Source organism: Pteropus alecto, unplaced genomic scaffold (assembly GCF_000325575.1).
Source record: "Pteropus alecto unplaced genomic scaffold, ASM32557v1 scaffold10, whole genome shotgun sequence".
NCBI lineage: Eukaryota > Metazoa > Chordata > Mammalia > Chiroptera > Pteropodidae > Pteropus > Pteropus alecto.
The window spans coordinates 6,167,288-6,182,575 of NW_006431210.1; the positions used below are offsets into that span (position 1 = coordinate 6,167,288).

At 42.7% G+C, this 15,288-nt stretch overlaps 1 protein-coding gene across 1 annotated transcript in view; it reads right to left on the reverse strand.

Annotated features, from left to right (window-relative positions):
* Window positions 1-8,065: 8,065 nt before the first annotated feature.
* OSBPL10 (oxysterol binding protein like 10) overlaps window positions 8,066-15,288 on the reverse strand; it is a 245,363-nt gene continuing 238,140 nt past the window's right edge. Inside the window, exons 12-13 of the mRNA XM_025039191.1 lie at window positions 11,870-12,023; window positions 8,066-9,411 (exon numbers count right to left, since the gene is read on the reverse strand). Of these exons, the coding sequence (XP_024894959.1) occupies window positions 9,367-9,411; window positions 11,870-12,023 (199 nt within the window). The 3' untranslated portion in view covers window positions 8,066-9,366. The remainder of the gene's footprint in view (window positions 9,412-11,869; window positions 12,024-15,288) is intronic.

Here is a 15,288-nt window from a genome sequence, read left to right on the forward strand (position 1 = left end):
AGTTTATTGTTGCTTAAGTTTGAACACATTCTAAAATCTATAATTTTTACTCCTTCCACATTTATATTTTGGTCATTATTTCTTACTTTTGTGTGTTCGTTTGTATCCCTTAGTTGTTATAATTTTGCTCTACCTACTTTTTGTCCTTTAACCTTTTACTAGCTTTATAGTTGGTTGAACCACCGCTTTTACTGGTGTTTGACTCTATGCTCTTTTTATTTTTTTACTTAGGCCCTTTAACATTTCTTGTAATGCTGGTTTAGTGGTGATGAACTTCTTTAGCTTTTTCTTATCTGGAAAACTTCCCTATTCTAAACGATAGCCTTGCTGGGTAATCTTCGTTTGCTTTTCTTGCCACTCTTCTGGCCTACAAAGTTTGTTTTTAAATCAGCCGATAGTCTTATAAGTGCTCCCTTGAATGTAACTGCTTTCCTCTTCCTACTTTTAAGATTCTCTTTTGGCATTTTAATTACGATGCAGCTTGGCATGAGACTCTTTGGGTTCATCTTGTTTAGACTCTGAGCTTCCTGGACTTGCATATCTATTTCCTTCTCCAGGTTAGGGAAGTTTTCAGTCATTATTTCTTTAAATAGATTTTCAAGCCCTCTCTTCTTCTGATACCCAGATGTTGCAAATGTTGGTATACCTGATGTCCCAGAGGTCCCTTAAACTATCCTCATTTTTAAAAAGTTTTTTTTGCTCTTCTATTTGGGTGTTTTCCACTACCTTGTCATCTAGATCACTAATTAAGTCCTCTGCTTAATCTAATCTGATTAGATGATTCCCTCTAATATATTCATTTCAGTTAGGGTATTCTTCATTTCTGACTGATTCTTTTTATGGTTTCTATCTCTTCGTTGAGGTTCTCACTGAGTTCATCTACTCTTCCCCTAAGAGTTCAGTGAGCATCTTTATAACCAGTGTTTTGAACTCTGCATCAAGTAGGTTGTTCATCTTCATTTAGTTCTTTTTCTGGAGTTTTGTCCTGTACTTTCATTTGGGATTTGTCTATCTGACTCCCTGTGTTTCTACGTATTAGGCTGCTATGTCGCCCAGTTTTGGCAGAATGGTTTCAGTAGGTATCGTGAGTCCCTATGGCACAGTCTACCTATTCACCATAGACTGGTGCTCCAGGCGTATCCCTAGTGTGGGTTGTGTGTGCCCTCCTGTTGTAGTTGATCCTCGATTGCTGTTGGTATGTCAGTGAGTGAGACTGATCCCCAAGCTGACGAGTTTACAGTGATTACAGCAGACAAACTGTTGTGTGAGGGTTGACACCACAGAGCAGCAGTTGCTTTAGTGGGGCTCAGGTGCCAGCCGAATCTACCCTTCAGGTGTGTTGTTTGTGGAGCTTGGTGGTGGTGCTCTGGTGTTGTCTGAAGCTGGCCACCAGGTCTGTTCTGCAGGCTATTAGGAGGGTTCCATTGCAAGTCAAGGTCAGCCACCGGTTGTGTCTGGCTTGGGGCCGCCAGGTGGGATCTACAAGGTGATCTTCAGTTGGTTGCTCCTTGTGCTGGCCTTGGAGGTGCTTGGGAGAGGCTGCGCTGTGAACTGAAGCTGAATACCACTAGGACCAGTCTTGTGGCTTTTTAGTTGAAGCTACATTCCAGGTCAAGACTGGCTGCTGCTTATGACAGGCTTAGGGAATTCTTGAGGTTGGAGTGAGTTGACACCGTTCGCCACTTGTGTTGGGCTTGGGTCTGCTTAGCAAGAGCTTAGGGCACACTGAGGCTAGCCACTGTTTGGGGTTTATAGACATTTGAGAGATTTTAGGAAACTCCACAGCATGAGCCAAAGAAGGCCACTTGTGTGGAAAAGCTGCTGGAAGTAACTTGAGCCAGGCCCACGAGTTGGGTGGGATCTCAAGGAATCACCAGGGCAAGACGAACCATGTTAGCCAAGGGAGCAGAGATTTGGTGCCCATTTGCAACTTCCAGTTCAGTGAAAGGGAGGGCTTGAAAGACCATTGGTGCCTATCAGCATTTCTGTTCCTGGAGAGAGCTGCCCTGACCCTAGTCATTTCAGTGCTTCCTTTGTAAGTCCCTGGTGCTGATCCAGCTGCTGCCCCCAGTGCGGGATCCCAGAGCAAATCTGTACACGGGTTCCTCAAGACGAAGTCCAGCAGCCTTCCCTGTGTCTTGTGGACACAATCCCCGCCCCTTTTCACAGCCAGATGTTACGAGTACTCCTCTTCCCAGCACTAACGTTCCAGGCTGGGACCCTTCACTTCTCAAGAGTGACCTCTACATCCAAGATACCCTTCCCAGTTCTTACTTGCTACACCATGGTTGTGGGACCTGCGTTTTCCATGTCTCCTACCCGTTTCGTAGTGGCTTCTTTATAGCTTTAGTTGTAGCACTCTATTCAGCTAGTCTTCAGGTGAGTCTCAATGATGGTTTTATAATTAGAATTTTGATGTGGTCATGGAGAAGGCAAGCACAGTGTTTATCTATTTCACCAGCTTGACCTGAAGTCAATATTTTGTTTCTTGTGTTGGATTGTGGTTACGTGAAGCAAGGAAACTAAGAATAATTCATTACAGTGATTTTATTTTTCCATCGTGCTTGTATTATATTGCACACATAAAATGAGAGCAAAGTTACAGACTAGGATGCTCCAGACCCTCATTCCTTTATGTAAACCTTAAGGGGAAAAAAAAAAAAAACTGGCTAAAATAACTTTATAAAGACTGGAAAACGGTGGTCTATAGTAACTGAATAAATGCCCAATCAAGAAAAGGTCATATTCAAAACTAGGAAATTTCATGGTACAGAAGTTTATTCACCTTTGCCCTATCCCCTCCATAATGTGGCATGATAGGGAGAAAGCAGCTGCCTGCAGAACTGGCCTCCACCTCACCTTATTTGGCTCAGAGTACAGTTCAGAACACAGGCTGGGAAAAAAACACACAGAAAGAGGGAGGCACTGCTCGTAGCTGTAGGGAGACTACAGGCTTGGAGCTGCTTAAGCGAGAAACTTACTTTTTAAAACGACAATATCGAAGGTCCTAAGAAGCTGGAATATTATGGCATTTAAAGATGGCCATTAACACCGTTCTACCCTGGTGAGTCCCTGAGATCCTGGTCCACCCTACTCATTTGCCCAAGCCTTTTCCATTGGATCCTTAACACAAGCAGCCTTGCTCACATATTGTGGACTTTTTCACAAAATAAATGTCCATATACCTCCAAAAAGCAGTGGCCGGTCTGTCTCTTGCTAAGTGCCCCCAAGCAGCGACCAGTCTCAACTTGTAACCCCAATCAAGTAATCTCAAGTCTGGCATAAGCGGCAGCCAGTCTTGGCCTGGAACATCACTTCGACTAGGCAACCTCAAGTGGCAGCTGGCCTGAGCTTCCGTCACAGTGCCCACTAAAGGGTTCCAGGCCCACCACTAGTGGCAGCAAGCCTTAGTTCACAGCATAGTCAGTCTCTCCCAAGCACCTCCAGCACAAGCGCAACCAACGGCAGATCACTTTGGAACCCCTCCCAAGAGGCTCCTGTCCCAACATACCCTGGCTGGCTTCAGACCACCACCAACCAGCTCCACAAACATACCAAAGGGCATACTCAGCTGGCACCAGAGTCCTATTAAAGCAACATCTTGGTGGGTGGGGCCAGCACCTGCACAACAGTTAGTCTGCTTTAGCCATGGCCAGCCCTCACAGAAGGTCAACCCTACCCACCGATATGCCAAAGCATTCAAGGCCCACACAGACACCCAGCTCAGGTAACCAGGTAGATTGTGCCACTGAGCCCCACAGAACACCTTCTACATAAGGCCACTCTACCAAGATGGAGAGACATGCTGAACTACTTAATACATAGAAACAAATAGAGGGTCAGCCAAAATGAGGACACAGAAAGATGTCCCAAATGAAAGAAGACAAAACTCCAGGAAAAACTACGTAATGAGTTGCTACAGTGTTGTGTTATAGGTGATGTGAATTTTTCAACTCCATTATAATCTGATGGGACCACCATCACATATGTGGTCTAACATTGACCAAAACATTGTTATGCAGTGCATAACTTTAAGGAAGTCGAATAAACTTAACACTGTAGGCCAACATATGTATACAGATCACCAAACAGCAGAATATACATTTTTCTCAAGTGTGCAATGGAATATTCTCCAGGATAGACCATATATCTTAACCCAAACCAGTCAACAAATTTTAAGACTGAAATCATAAAGTATCTCTTCCAATCAGTTCAAGAAACTAGAAATCAATCCCAAAAGGAAAAGAGAAATCCACACATACATGGAAATGAAAACAATGGCTCAAAGAAGAAATCAAGACATATTAGAACTATCTTGAAATAAATGAAAATAAAAACATCAAAATATAGGGGATGCTGTGAAAACAGTGCTAAAAGGAAATATGTAGCTATAAACACATTTGTAAAGATCTCAAATCAAGAACCTACCTTTGTAATTTACAGAACTATAAAGAACTAAACCTATAGCTAGCAGAAGGAATGAAATAAAAGATTACAGCAGAGAGAAATGAAATAGAGAACAGAAATAGAGAAAAATCAATGAGAACCATGAATTGGTTCAAAAAGATCAACTATGGGAAAAACTGAAATGAAAGTGGGGACATTACTACCAATTTTGTAGAAATGAAAGAATTATAAGATAGTACTACGAAGAACTGTATAGCAATAAATTGGATAACCTACAAAAGGACAAATACCTAAAAACAGTCAGTTATGAAGTAACAAAATACAAACAAGACCTGTAAGTGGAAGGACATTGGATCAGTAATGAAAAAACCTAACAAAACACAGGATCAGATGACTTCACTGGTGAATTCTACCACACAAAAAATTAATACCAGTCCTTCTCAAGCTTTTCCAAAAAATTAAAGGAGAGTGAACATTTCCTAATTAATTGAGGCCAGCATTACCCTGATACCTAAGCCAGAGAAGACACTACGACAGGAAAATTACAGAACATTCCTTATGAATATCAATGCAAAAATCCTCAATATGATAATAGCAAAGCAAATTCAACAGCAAATTAAAAAGATTATAAATCATGACCAAGTAGGATTTATTCTTGGAATGCAAGGATGGTTCAACATACAAAATTAATGTAATATACCACACATTAACAGAACAAAGGGAAAACAACACATGATCATTTAAATAGATGCAGAAAAAGCCTTTGACAAATTTTAACACCCTTTCATGATAAACACGCTCAACTAGGAATAGAAGGAAACTACTTTGACATAAAGGCCACATATGAAAAAGCTATGTATACACAATGAAAGGTTGAAAGTTATTCCTACAAGATCAGAAACAAGGCAGGATATCAGCTTTGCCATTTCCATTCTAGTTCTAGTACTGGCAGTTATAGCCAGAGCAATTAGGCAAGAAAATAAAGGCATCCTAATTGGAAAAGAAGTAAAATTATCTCTGTTCGCAGATGATTTGATCTTATATTTGGAACTCCCTAAAGATTATACACAAAACTGTTAGAACTAATAAATCCAGCAAAGTTGCAGGATACAAAACCAACACAAAAATCAGTTGTTTCTATAAACTAACAATGAACAACCCAAAAAGGAAATTCAAAAAACGATTCCACTTGTAAAAACATCAGAAAGAGTGAAATACTTAAACTAAACTAAGGAGGTAAAGGATTTGTACACCGAAAACTACAAAATATTCCTGAAATAAATGGAAGACAACAAATAAATGGAAAGACATGCTGTGTGCATGGATTGGAAGACAATATTGTTAAGATGACATACTACAGATGGTAATCTACAGAGTTAATGCAATACCTTGTCAAAATTCCAGTGATGTTTTTAGCAGAGACAGAAAATTTTATCTTAAAATTCATATGGAATCTTCAGGGGAATCCTAGTAGCCAAAACAACCTTTGAAAAAGAAAAAAAGTTGAAAGTCTCACACTTCCTGATTTTAAAATAGTAATTAAAATAATGTAGTACTGGCACACAGACAGACATAGACCAATGGAATAAAGCGCCCAGGAATAAACCCTTGCACAGATGGTCAAGTGATTTTTGATAATGGTGCCAAGACCATTCAACGGGGAGAGTTTTTTCAACAAATGGTCCTAGGAAATCCAAACAGGATAGTCATATATACAAAATAATGAAGTTAGACCTTTACCTACTAACACAATATATAAAAATTAACTTTAAATGGATCAAAAAACCTAAATATAAGAGCTAAAACTATAAAACTCTTGGGAGAAACATAAGGGAAAAGGTCCATGAAATTAGATTTGGCAATGATTTCTTGGATATCGCAACAAAAGCACAAGCTACCAAAAAAAAGAGAAATTGGACTTCATCTAAATTACTTTTGTACATCAAAGGATAAAAGGATACTACCAACAAAGTGAAAAGGCAACCTACAGAATGGGAAAAATATTTGCAAAACATCTGATAAAGGATTAATATCCAGAATGTATAGAGAACTATAACTCCACACACAAAACAACCCAATTAGAAAATAAGCAAAGAACTTGAATAGACATTCCTCCAAAGAAAATATACAAATGGCTAATAAACCCTTGAGAAGACACTCAACACTGATCATTAGAGAAATGCAAATCAAAAACACAATAAGATAGCACTTCATACCCATTAGGGTGGTTATTATAAATCTCCCCACCTCCCAACCCCACCCCCATCCCCCAAAAAGCAGAAAATAAGTGTTGGGGAGGATATGGAGAAGTTCAAACCTTTGTGCATTTTTGCTGGTAGGGTTGAAAAATGGTTTAGTCACTGTGGAAAACAGTATGGCAGGTCCTCAAAAAATTAAACATGGAATTTTCATATGATACAGTACTTCTGAGTATATATCCCCAAAAGTATTGAAAGCGGGGATTCAGGTACCTGTACTCCCTTGTTCATAGCAGCATTCACAATAGCCAAAAGATGGAAACAAGTGTTTGACAGGTAAATAAACAAAATGCGATATATATACATACAATAGAATATTGTTCAGCCTTAAAAAGGAAGGAAACTCTGATGAACCTTGAACATTATACTAAGTAAAATAAGCCAGACACACACAAAAAGACTATGACATCATTCCACCTACATCAGATACTTTTGCTAACAATCGCAGAGAGTGGGGTGGAATGGGGAGTTACTGTCTAATGGGTACAGAGTTTGGGAAGATGGAACTCAGCAAAAAAAAAGAATATAAAAACAGATCAACTTGTAACAATTTGGATTGATCTAAAAACAAAATGTTGCCTCAAATGAGCAAACTATGATATGATTCCATTTGTACAAAGTCCCAAAATAGGCAAAACCAAGCATGCTCTTTAGAAATACACAGTATATATGGAGAAAAAAAAAAAATCCAAGAGGACAATTACTGCAAGAGTCAGCACAGTGGTGGTATTACTTCTGGGATCAAGGAGGGAGATACAATTTTATAGGTGTACAAATTTGACTTTTAAGGTACTGAAAAACAGGTTTCTTTGCTTAAGCAGTGGGCACATAGGTGCTTATAATTATTCTTGGAACTGTAATGTTTATGTAAATCTTTTGTATATATTTCACAATTTTTTAAAAAGCAATGACCCCACCCATTCCATGCCCTCCCTCGAAAAAAGAAGAAAAATTAACTTTATGATTTACTTACCAGACAGATGGTTTATACTTTGAAGACTGGAAAATCTAAAATACCACAGTGATTACTTTTCAGTCTTGTCATTGAAAACTTTTCCTTCAAAATAGCATCTATTCTGCTTTCCCTCTCAGAAATAAAATAGTTCCAAACACTTAATTTCTCAGATATTTTAAGACCATGGACCCAAATAGATCTACATTATGACTTTACTTGGTAGTAACTCTTCACAAAACATTCACTAGATATGAGTTAAATGTTCTTATGAACTTGTCAGAAAATACCCATAAATAATGTATTTCTGATAGATTTTTCGATGTGTTTCAAACACTTTTGATGTAAATATGGTAGTTATTCACATCAAATTAACCAATAAAATTTGAGCTCAGAGCCACCAATTCCAACAGACCTCTTGAATCCCTAAAAATAAAACAGACACAAATATGTATAGTATTTAATCGAAATATATTTGTCTAATATCTACAAAGTGTGAACAATTGGTCTTAAGAAAGCAGACAAAAGGCACAAAATTAGTATTACTACAGAGAAGCATTCATGCTACTGGATTGTATGAATATTCCCAGAGTAGCACAGTAAACAATAAATTACGCATTGAGCAAAAATCAAATACATCATTTTCCCCTTGCTTTATATTCTAGTCATGTCTTGACCTCATTTGTAAAGGCTAAGGATTGAAATTCAACTGAAACCATGGGACACATTTGTGCAGACTCTATGGATGTTTTAATCACATTGGGTTGTTGTTTTTTTTTTTTCTTTTTCTTCTTTTTTGCAGAGTTTGGGTCAAACAATAGAGGTGCACTAAAAAGTTCACAGGAAATTCTTTTCTCTTTTCCCAAACTGAAAAGATTGAGGCTGTGGTTGTGCATGTTTGTATATGCATGCCTGTAACTTAATTCCTAAAGCCCTTTTTTTTTTTATCATAAAAGTAGTGAAGTCTCCATATGACTTGTTTTCTACTGTAAAAGCGGCAGCTTCTGAAAAATGTATGACGTGCTGTGAGCATGAGAAATTGTCAGAAAGGCTGTAGGGACAAGTAGATGGGAGGAAAATTCCAAGGTAGGCCTAGCTCTACGTTCTCCCAGAGGTGTTCCATTCTGGAAAGCTCTGGCATAAACCTTTAATAGCTTCCAGCAGGAAATAGCAGTTTACCTTTCTTGAGTATGGACAAAAAAAATGCTAAAGTGGGAATCACCACGATAATTTTGAAATGACAGCCACCAACATTACTACCAGGAATGGGCCACTTTCTACCAGATGGACATCAACTAGACGATGCCAACTCACCTTTGTTTTGACAGGAGTTGACTACATGAGAATACCTTTGTGAGTGCAAAACGTTTTTGGCAGAGTGAAAAATAGAAAACGTCAAACCTCATTGATAAAAAGGAGCTCATAATTACCCACTTAAATCTTGGTAAGTGCAATATTTACATGTGTAATAATATCCAGCAGACGTGTATATAATGCATGTGTGTGAACATATAGTGGAGTTCACACTGACCTGTGTACACGCACATGCCCCAAATGGCTCTTTGAATAAGTTCAATCCTATAGTAGAGTTTGGGGGTGCATTTTTCACAGTATATAATTTCTCCATCGGGTGCCATTTCCTGAATGATAACAAGAGGTCTCAGTGAATACCAGCAGAATCTTGATACTGTACCACTTTAATTCCTACAAAAACAGGGCTCTTTCTGAAGGCTCTGCACCTCCACCCCATCAGTGTGCCTTCCACAGGGGATTGAAGTATACCCAGCCATCACCCTGTAAGAGAAGGAAGGAGACATAACTTGGAGACCTCTCAGCAGGCAAAGGAGGAGAGAAGCAAGAAGAGTCCCAGCCTCTGCTAAGTTGGAAGCCGAGTCCCATGCAAAGCCGTGCTATTGGCATCTGTTCAGGACCACCACCCATGTGTGTCTGCTCCATCCTGGTACATCACAGCCACGCCAGGCTGACAGTCTCGCTACCCCTCCGCAGCCCAGCTGTGTTTTAGTGACCCTATAAGCTTTGCATCCTGGCCTTTCAGGAGGGAACCCCCCAAATGACCAAAATAACAAAAGGAGGGTTGGGCAGAGGGGGCTTCATTGGTTTATGTCAAGGAAAATGAGTTGGCAAAAAAAAAAAAAAAAAGAAAAAAGCTCTTTGAAATAGCAGGACAGGAAAAAAAAGGGGGTGTTGGATGAATAGACGGGATAGAAGGCAAGGGCCTGCATAAGAGAAATTTGCCCGAACCAGTGATTTACAGGGGAATGCTCTCAAAGGCCCTCCTGCAGCAGTCACAAATAAATCAGCACACACAAGAAATGACGCTGATCAAATATCAGTGAGAAAAAGACACGAGTCAAAATGGTATACACAATCTGGTGCTAGACTAGAAGGGGTATACTGAATGGTAATAATTCTGGTATGGGGGTGATTTTTATTCTTTGCGTATTCTCAGGCCTTCTGTTTTGAACATACTTGGCTTTCATTAAACCCAGCAGGAAGAATTAATGTGCTTTGTTGTCATTTGTGTTTTAATGTGCAACTTTCCATAGAAGCCAGGCAAACTAGTTGTCTTAGAGAGACCATATCCATCTCACAGAAGGATCCTGGAAGGATTCTGTAATGGCTAATTTTACACGTCAACTTGGCTGGCCACAGTGCCCAGATTAAACATGATTTCTGGGTGCATCTCTGAGGGTGTTTCTGGACGAGATTAGCATTTGAATTGGTACACTTTGCAAAGGACAGTTTTCTCCCCAATGTGAGTGAGCATCTTCCAATCCATTGAGAGCCTAAAAAGGTAGACACAGGAGGCATTTGCCCTTTTTTTCCTGACTCACTGCTTGAGTTGAGACATCTCATCTTCTCCTGCCCTGATTTAAACCATCAGCTCCCCTGGTCCTCAGGCCTTCGGACATGGCCTGGATTACACCACTGACTTTACTGGGGTCTCCAGCTTGCCAACAGCAGATCCTGGGGCTTTTCAGCCTCCATAATCTCATGAGCCAACTCCTCATAATAAATCTATATGTACTTATTTCTATTGGTTCTGTTTGTTCCGTTCTCTGGAGAACCCTAATACACATTCGCCCTACCTGAGGCTTCCAGACAGGGTTCTCACTGAGTCCTATAAAGATAGTTTCCCCAAGCAGGCTGCCTGTCTGAACCAAAATCCACCCCTGGAGTCTCCATTCAGTCCAGAGCCCCAGTTCCTGCCTCTGGGGAAGAGCAGCTGCTCCCTGCTCCTGAGCAGAAGCCCACCTCAGGGTTCCTAACTCATCCCGCAGTCTTCTAGCTACACAGAGTAATCCTTACTTAAAGCAGAAGTCAGACATTAGCAGCCCCTGAATCAAAGAAAGCCCAGATATCTTTCGATTGGCTCTCAGTGTTTAAATTTTAAAAATTCCTTAGCACCATGTGAACATCAGGTTTCTCATAAAAATTCCGTTTTCTGGCTTCTTGCAAAGAACTGGACAACCAGTTTGTGATCACCTTGAGGGAGGTGGCATCCTCCCCCTTTTAGATGTGGACGCAGCTGATGCAGCTCTGCCCCAGTCCTCACTGGCGCTGCCAGGCTCCTGAAAGCCTGCCTTAAAAACTGTGGCTCTTAAACTTCCATCATTTCCAGTTCTGTTCTCAGAATGCTTCCTATTGCTCCACGAACCACTTCAAGACTATAAGGACCTCAACTGGGCACACAGCGCCTTGCCCACTTGCCCTGTGGATGGGCAGTCATGTGGGTATTAATTTCTGCCTTCCATTGTCACTTTCCTAGGTGACAGCAGCAGGACTCATGTTGGCCTGTCCTAGCATGTCCAATCCATTCGGCCCACAGGAGGCAAAGCTCTGAAAGGGCAGTTCTCAGTCATGAAGGTTCCAGCCCATCCCAGCGTGGAAATAGGCTGTGAGGTGCTTCATGACTGACTGGTTGCTAATGCTAAAGTCGCAGGGGGTGTGAATGGTGTTTTGTTTTGTTTTTTTAAATAGGACAGCATCCAGATCTGAGCTCCCTTTCCTTGCCCTCCCTGGCAGATTGATGGGCTTTTCTGATAGAGGCTGCCAGAGAGGCAGTGTCAGGTACTCAGTTCTGCCCACAGGATGGCTGGCCCAAAGCTGGAGCCAGAGCCAAGCTGCCCCAGACCTTCCCAGGACCTCCCCTGCCCCGTCCTCATTCATCCACACTGTTGTATCTGCCCCTCACTCCAGATAAGCGCCCGAGGACAGGTGGCAGGGTTACCTCCTGGATAAAATACTTGGGTTGCCATGGGGTGCGGAGGTTCTCCCGCTTCCGTTCTTCCACCCGCTGCTTCTCTTCCAGGCGCCGCTTCTGCTCGGTGGCAGCATCGATGTCCCCCAGCCGCAGGTACTGGGTCACCTCCCGCCAGAGGTTCCTGGGGACGCATGGAAGAGAGGAAACTGGTCAGGTACAGCCAGCAGGTTTGAGGATGGCTGTCCTCAGCAGGGAAGGAGGCATCTGGGCAGACCATCGGCAGGGGTAGCTCATTCCAGATGCCACAAAGACTCCTGGGGCCAGGATTTGAACCCAGAGCTACCAGGCTCCAAATCCGTGCTGTTTCTACTCATCCTGCTCAGCATGCCTCTCAGTGTCTAGAGATTGAATCTAGAAATAACAGTAGTAGTAATAATACTACAATAATAGTAAATGCTTATATGGCATTTACTATATCTCTAAGCATTTTATATATATGTTTATATATATGTGTGTGTGTGTGTGTGTGTGTGTGTATACACACACACACATATATATATAAACATATATATATAAACATATATATATATATATACACACACACACACACATATATATATAAACAAACTCATGTGTCTTTTAGAACCACCCAATGATACTGATGCTATATTATCATCTCATTTTAAAGAGGAGAAAAACAAGGGCCATATAAGGTGAAGTGAATTGCCCAAGGTCACTGAGCTGATAACTATGAGCAATGGCTGCTTTTCCACAAGGGAAGCTGGTATTAGGAGTTACAGACCAGGGCGAGCGGGCGTGTGTGTTTATGCTGCAGGCTGTCGTCTCCCCACGTCTACATGCAAAGCTACTTCTCTGCTGCATTTATTCACTGTAGATGGCAGCCTAGATTGGCTCCTGTCTGATGTGGAGCTCTCCTCCTCGGGAATTCCCTGATTCATACACTGTTCTAGAGGGTGCGGGAAAGAACTGAGGTAGAGCAGGACACCATCCCCCATACACTTCCTCACTTAAACATATCAAGACAAGTCAGGATTTCACATAAAATGAACTATCTCATCCAACTAATTAGATTCTGGGCCACAGAGCACTCCCACAGCAGAGCGCCCTTGACCCTGTTCACGAGAGGGCGTGGCAGAGCAGGCAGCCTCGAGTGTTGGCAGGATCAGGCGGAGGAAGGGCAGGGGGCGCTGCCAGCAAAGCAGGGACAATGAGCAGCCCCTTCTGAAAGGGATCAGAATCAAGGAACTGACAAGGGTCAGGCTCCTGCTGCAAGCTCAGCCTGCCCACTTGTACACAGACCCAGGGACAGCGATGTGCTGGCTCCTATTTTAGAGCAGGAGAAGCTTCTGGAACTGGGATATAAAGCCAGGTGCGACTGGCCTCACAGCTCTCACTCTTTCTACTGTGCCATGATAGCTGACTTAAGAGGGCAAAAAAGACTGGCCAAAACAGCACAGTGAGGAGACGGAAGGAAACGGGCTGGGAGCGGGGTCACATCAGTCTTTTTTATCACCCACACCCTCAACACACATCTCGTGCTGAGGGAGGAGCTGGGCATGAGAACACCCAGGGTGGAGGGGTGCTCCAAGGGCAGGACTTCCCATGATAAGTTTCATCATAAGATAGTAGCCCCAAGTTTAGAAGGCAGATGCTCCCCACCCAGGGACTGGAGAGGAGGTGGTAGGACAAGAACTGGCCCCAGGTGTGTGCTCTGGCCAGACACACACAGGGACCCAACCGAGGGCACAACCTGAGAGTGAGGGGTGGCAGGGAAGGGCTGGGGGCTCAGCTAGGGAAGCCTCTGAACTTTAAGCCAAAAGAAACAGCAGAAAGGTAAAGAAGCCTTCAGGTGGGGAGGGTGGGAGCAGGCCAGTGAGAAAAGCAAAAAGGACGCCAAGGAGAGCGCTCCCTGAGAAGCGGAATTCATTATGGCAAACGGCTGGCAAGTGGCTGGGCAAGGGCGTGGCTGACATCACTGGGCGCCGGTTCTGCCTTTATTCACCAGGGCCCTGAGGGCTGCTTCCAAGGCAGGACGCCTGCTCAGACAAAGTCTGAACATCATGAGCAAATGCACAGACATGGGCAGACAAAACCTACCTGCACTCTTCTTCTAATGGGGCAGTGGTTCCCCTCCAAGGGGGCTAACTGGAGACCGGAGGCCTCGCCAGGACTGGCATCACTGTGAGTGCTGGGATAACTGGTCTAAACCCTGGCCTACCTAGCCAAGCAGATGGTCCCTCCTTTGCCTCTGCAGGTAAGACCTGGAAGACCCAGGAGGGTGAGTGGGCTCGGGTGCTTTGAGCAGCAAGGGAGCACCCGTACCAGCCACTCCACTTCCCAGGGCTATTTCCTCTGTGGAAAACAAAGTAGGCTGGGCTTGGTTTCCCTCTAGCTCAGCTTCATGTTTCAGTAAAGTCCACAAATGTAACACAGAAAGAGGTAGCAGCACCCTCCACCTTAATCCTTATATCAGACTCCATCCCCACTCCAGGCTGAATTCTGAGTTCCCCTGGGCTAACCAAGGCAGCAAAGAGTCTTAATGAGGAGTAGCTAACCTACTCTATGTCCTTGGAAGAAAAACACAAGGTAATCAGTTTTGTTCTCAACAGCCCAACCAGAAACAATCATCATGCCATGATATGAACCACAGGGTTCCTAACTCTGGGAAGGCTTCATCAGTGTGAGCAAGGGGATGGCTTTCTTTCCTGTCGCAGCCTGTCCCTTGTCCTGCTAGTACTGCCCAAGAGGCTGGGCTGAAAAAGCCAACGTGTGAGCGTTCACACCTTCCATGTGGTCACAGAGAAGGTTACACTCACCGTCCTTGAATAAAGAACGAGGAAGTGTGTGCTAATCCTACAACGGAGCAGAGGTTCCAGGGGTACTGAGGCCCTGGTTTTATTAAACTCAGTTATAACATACTGTTTATACACACTGTTGTATCTTCATTTTGTTTCCACATAACAAGCACTTTTCCCCTTGTTTACAAACTCTCCTGGGAAAGGCAAACCCGTTCAGGAATCATCTGTAAAATTTCATTTTAATCCTACATATTTCTACAAAGAGCAGCATATGCTTTTAAATAAGGACAGGGGTCGGCAAACAGTTTCTATAAAGGGCCAGCCAGACAGTACATATTTTTAGGCTTAGCAGGCCATATGGTCTGGGTCACAACTACTTCACTGCCATCGGAACAGGCAGGCAGCCATAAACAACATGTAAACCGACGATTATGGCTGTGTTCCCATAAATTTTTACAAATATCGGCCACAAGCTAGATCTGGCCTATGGGCCATAGTTTGCTGACCTCCTGGATTAAAAAATAAAAATGGTGTATTCCAAGAAGAGTCTGGCGTGTAACTGCATAAAACGTCCCTCGAAGTGGTTGCACTGTATTCACACTGCTGCATGGACGTGCTAACTGATCA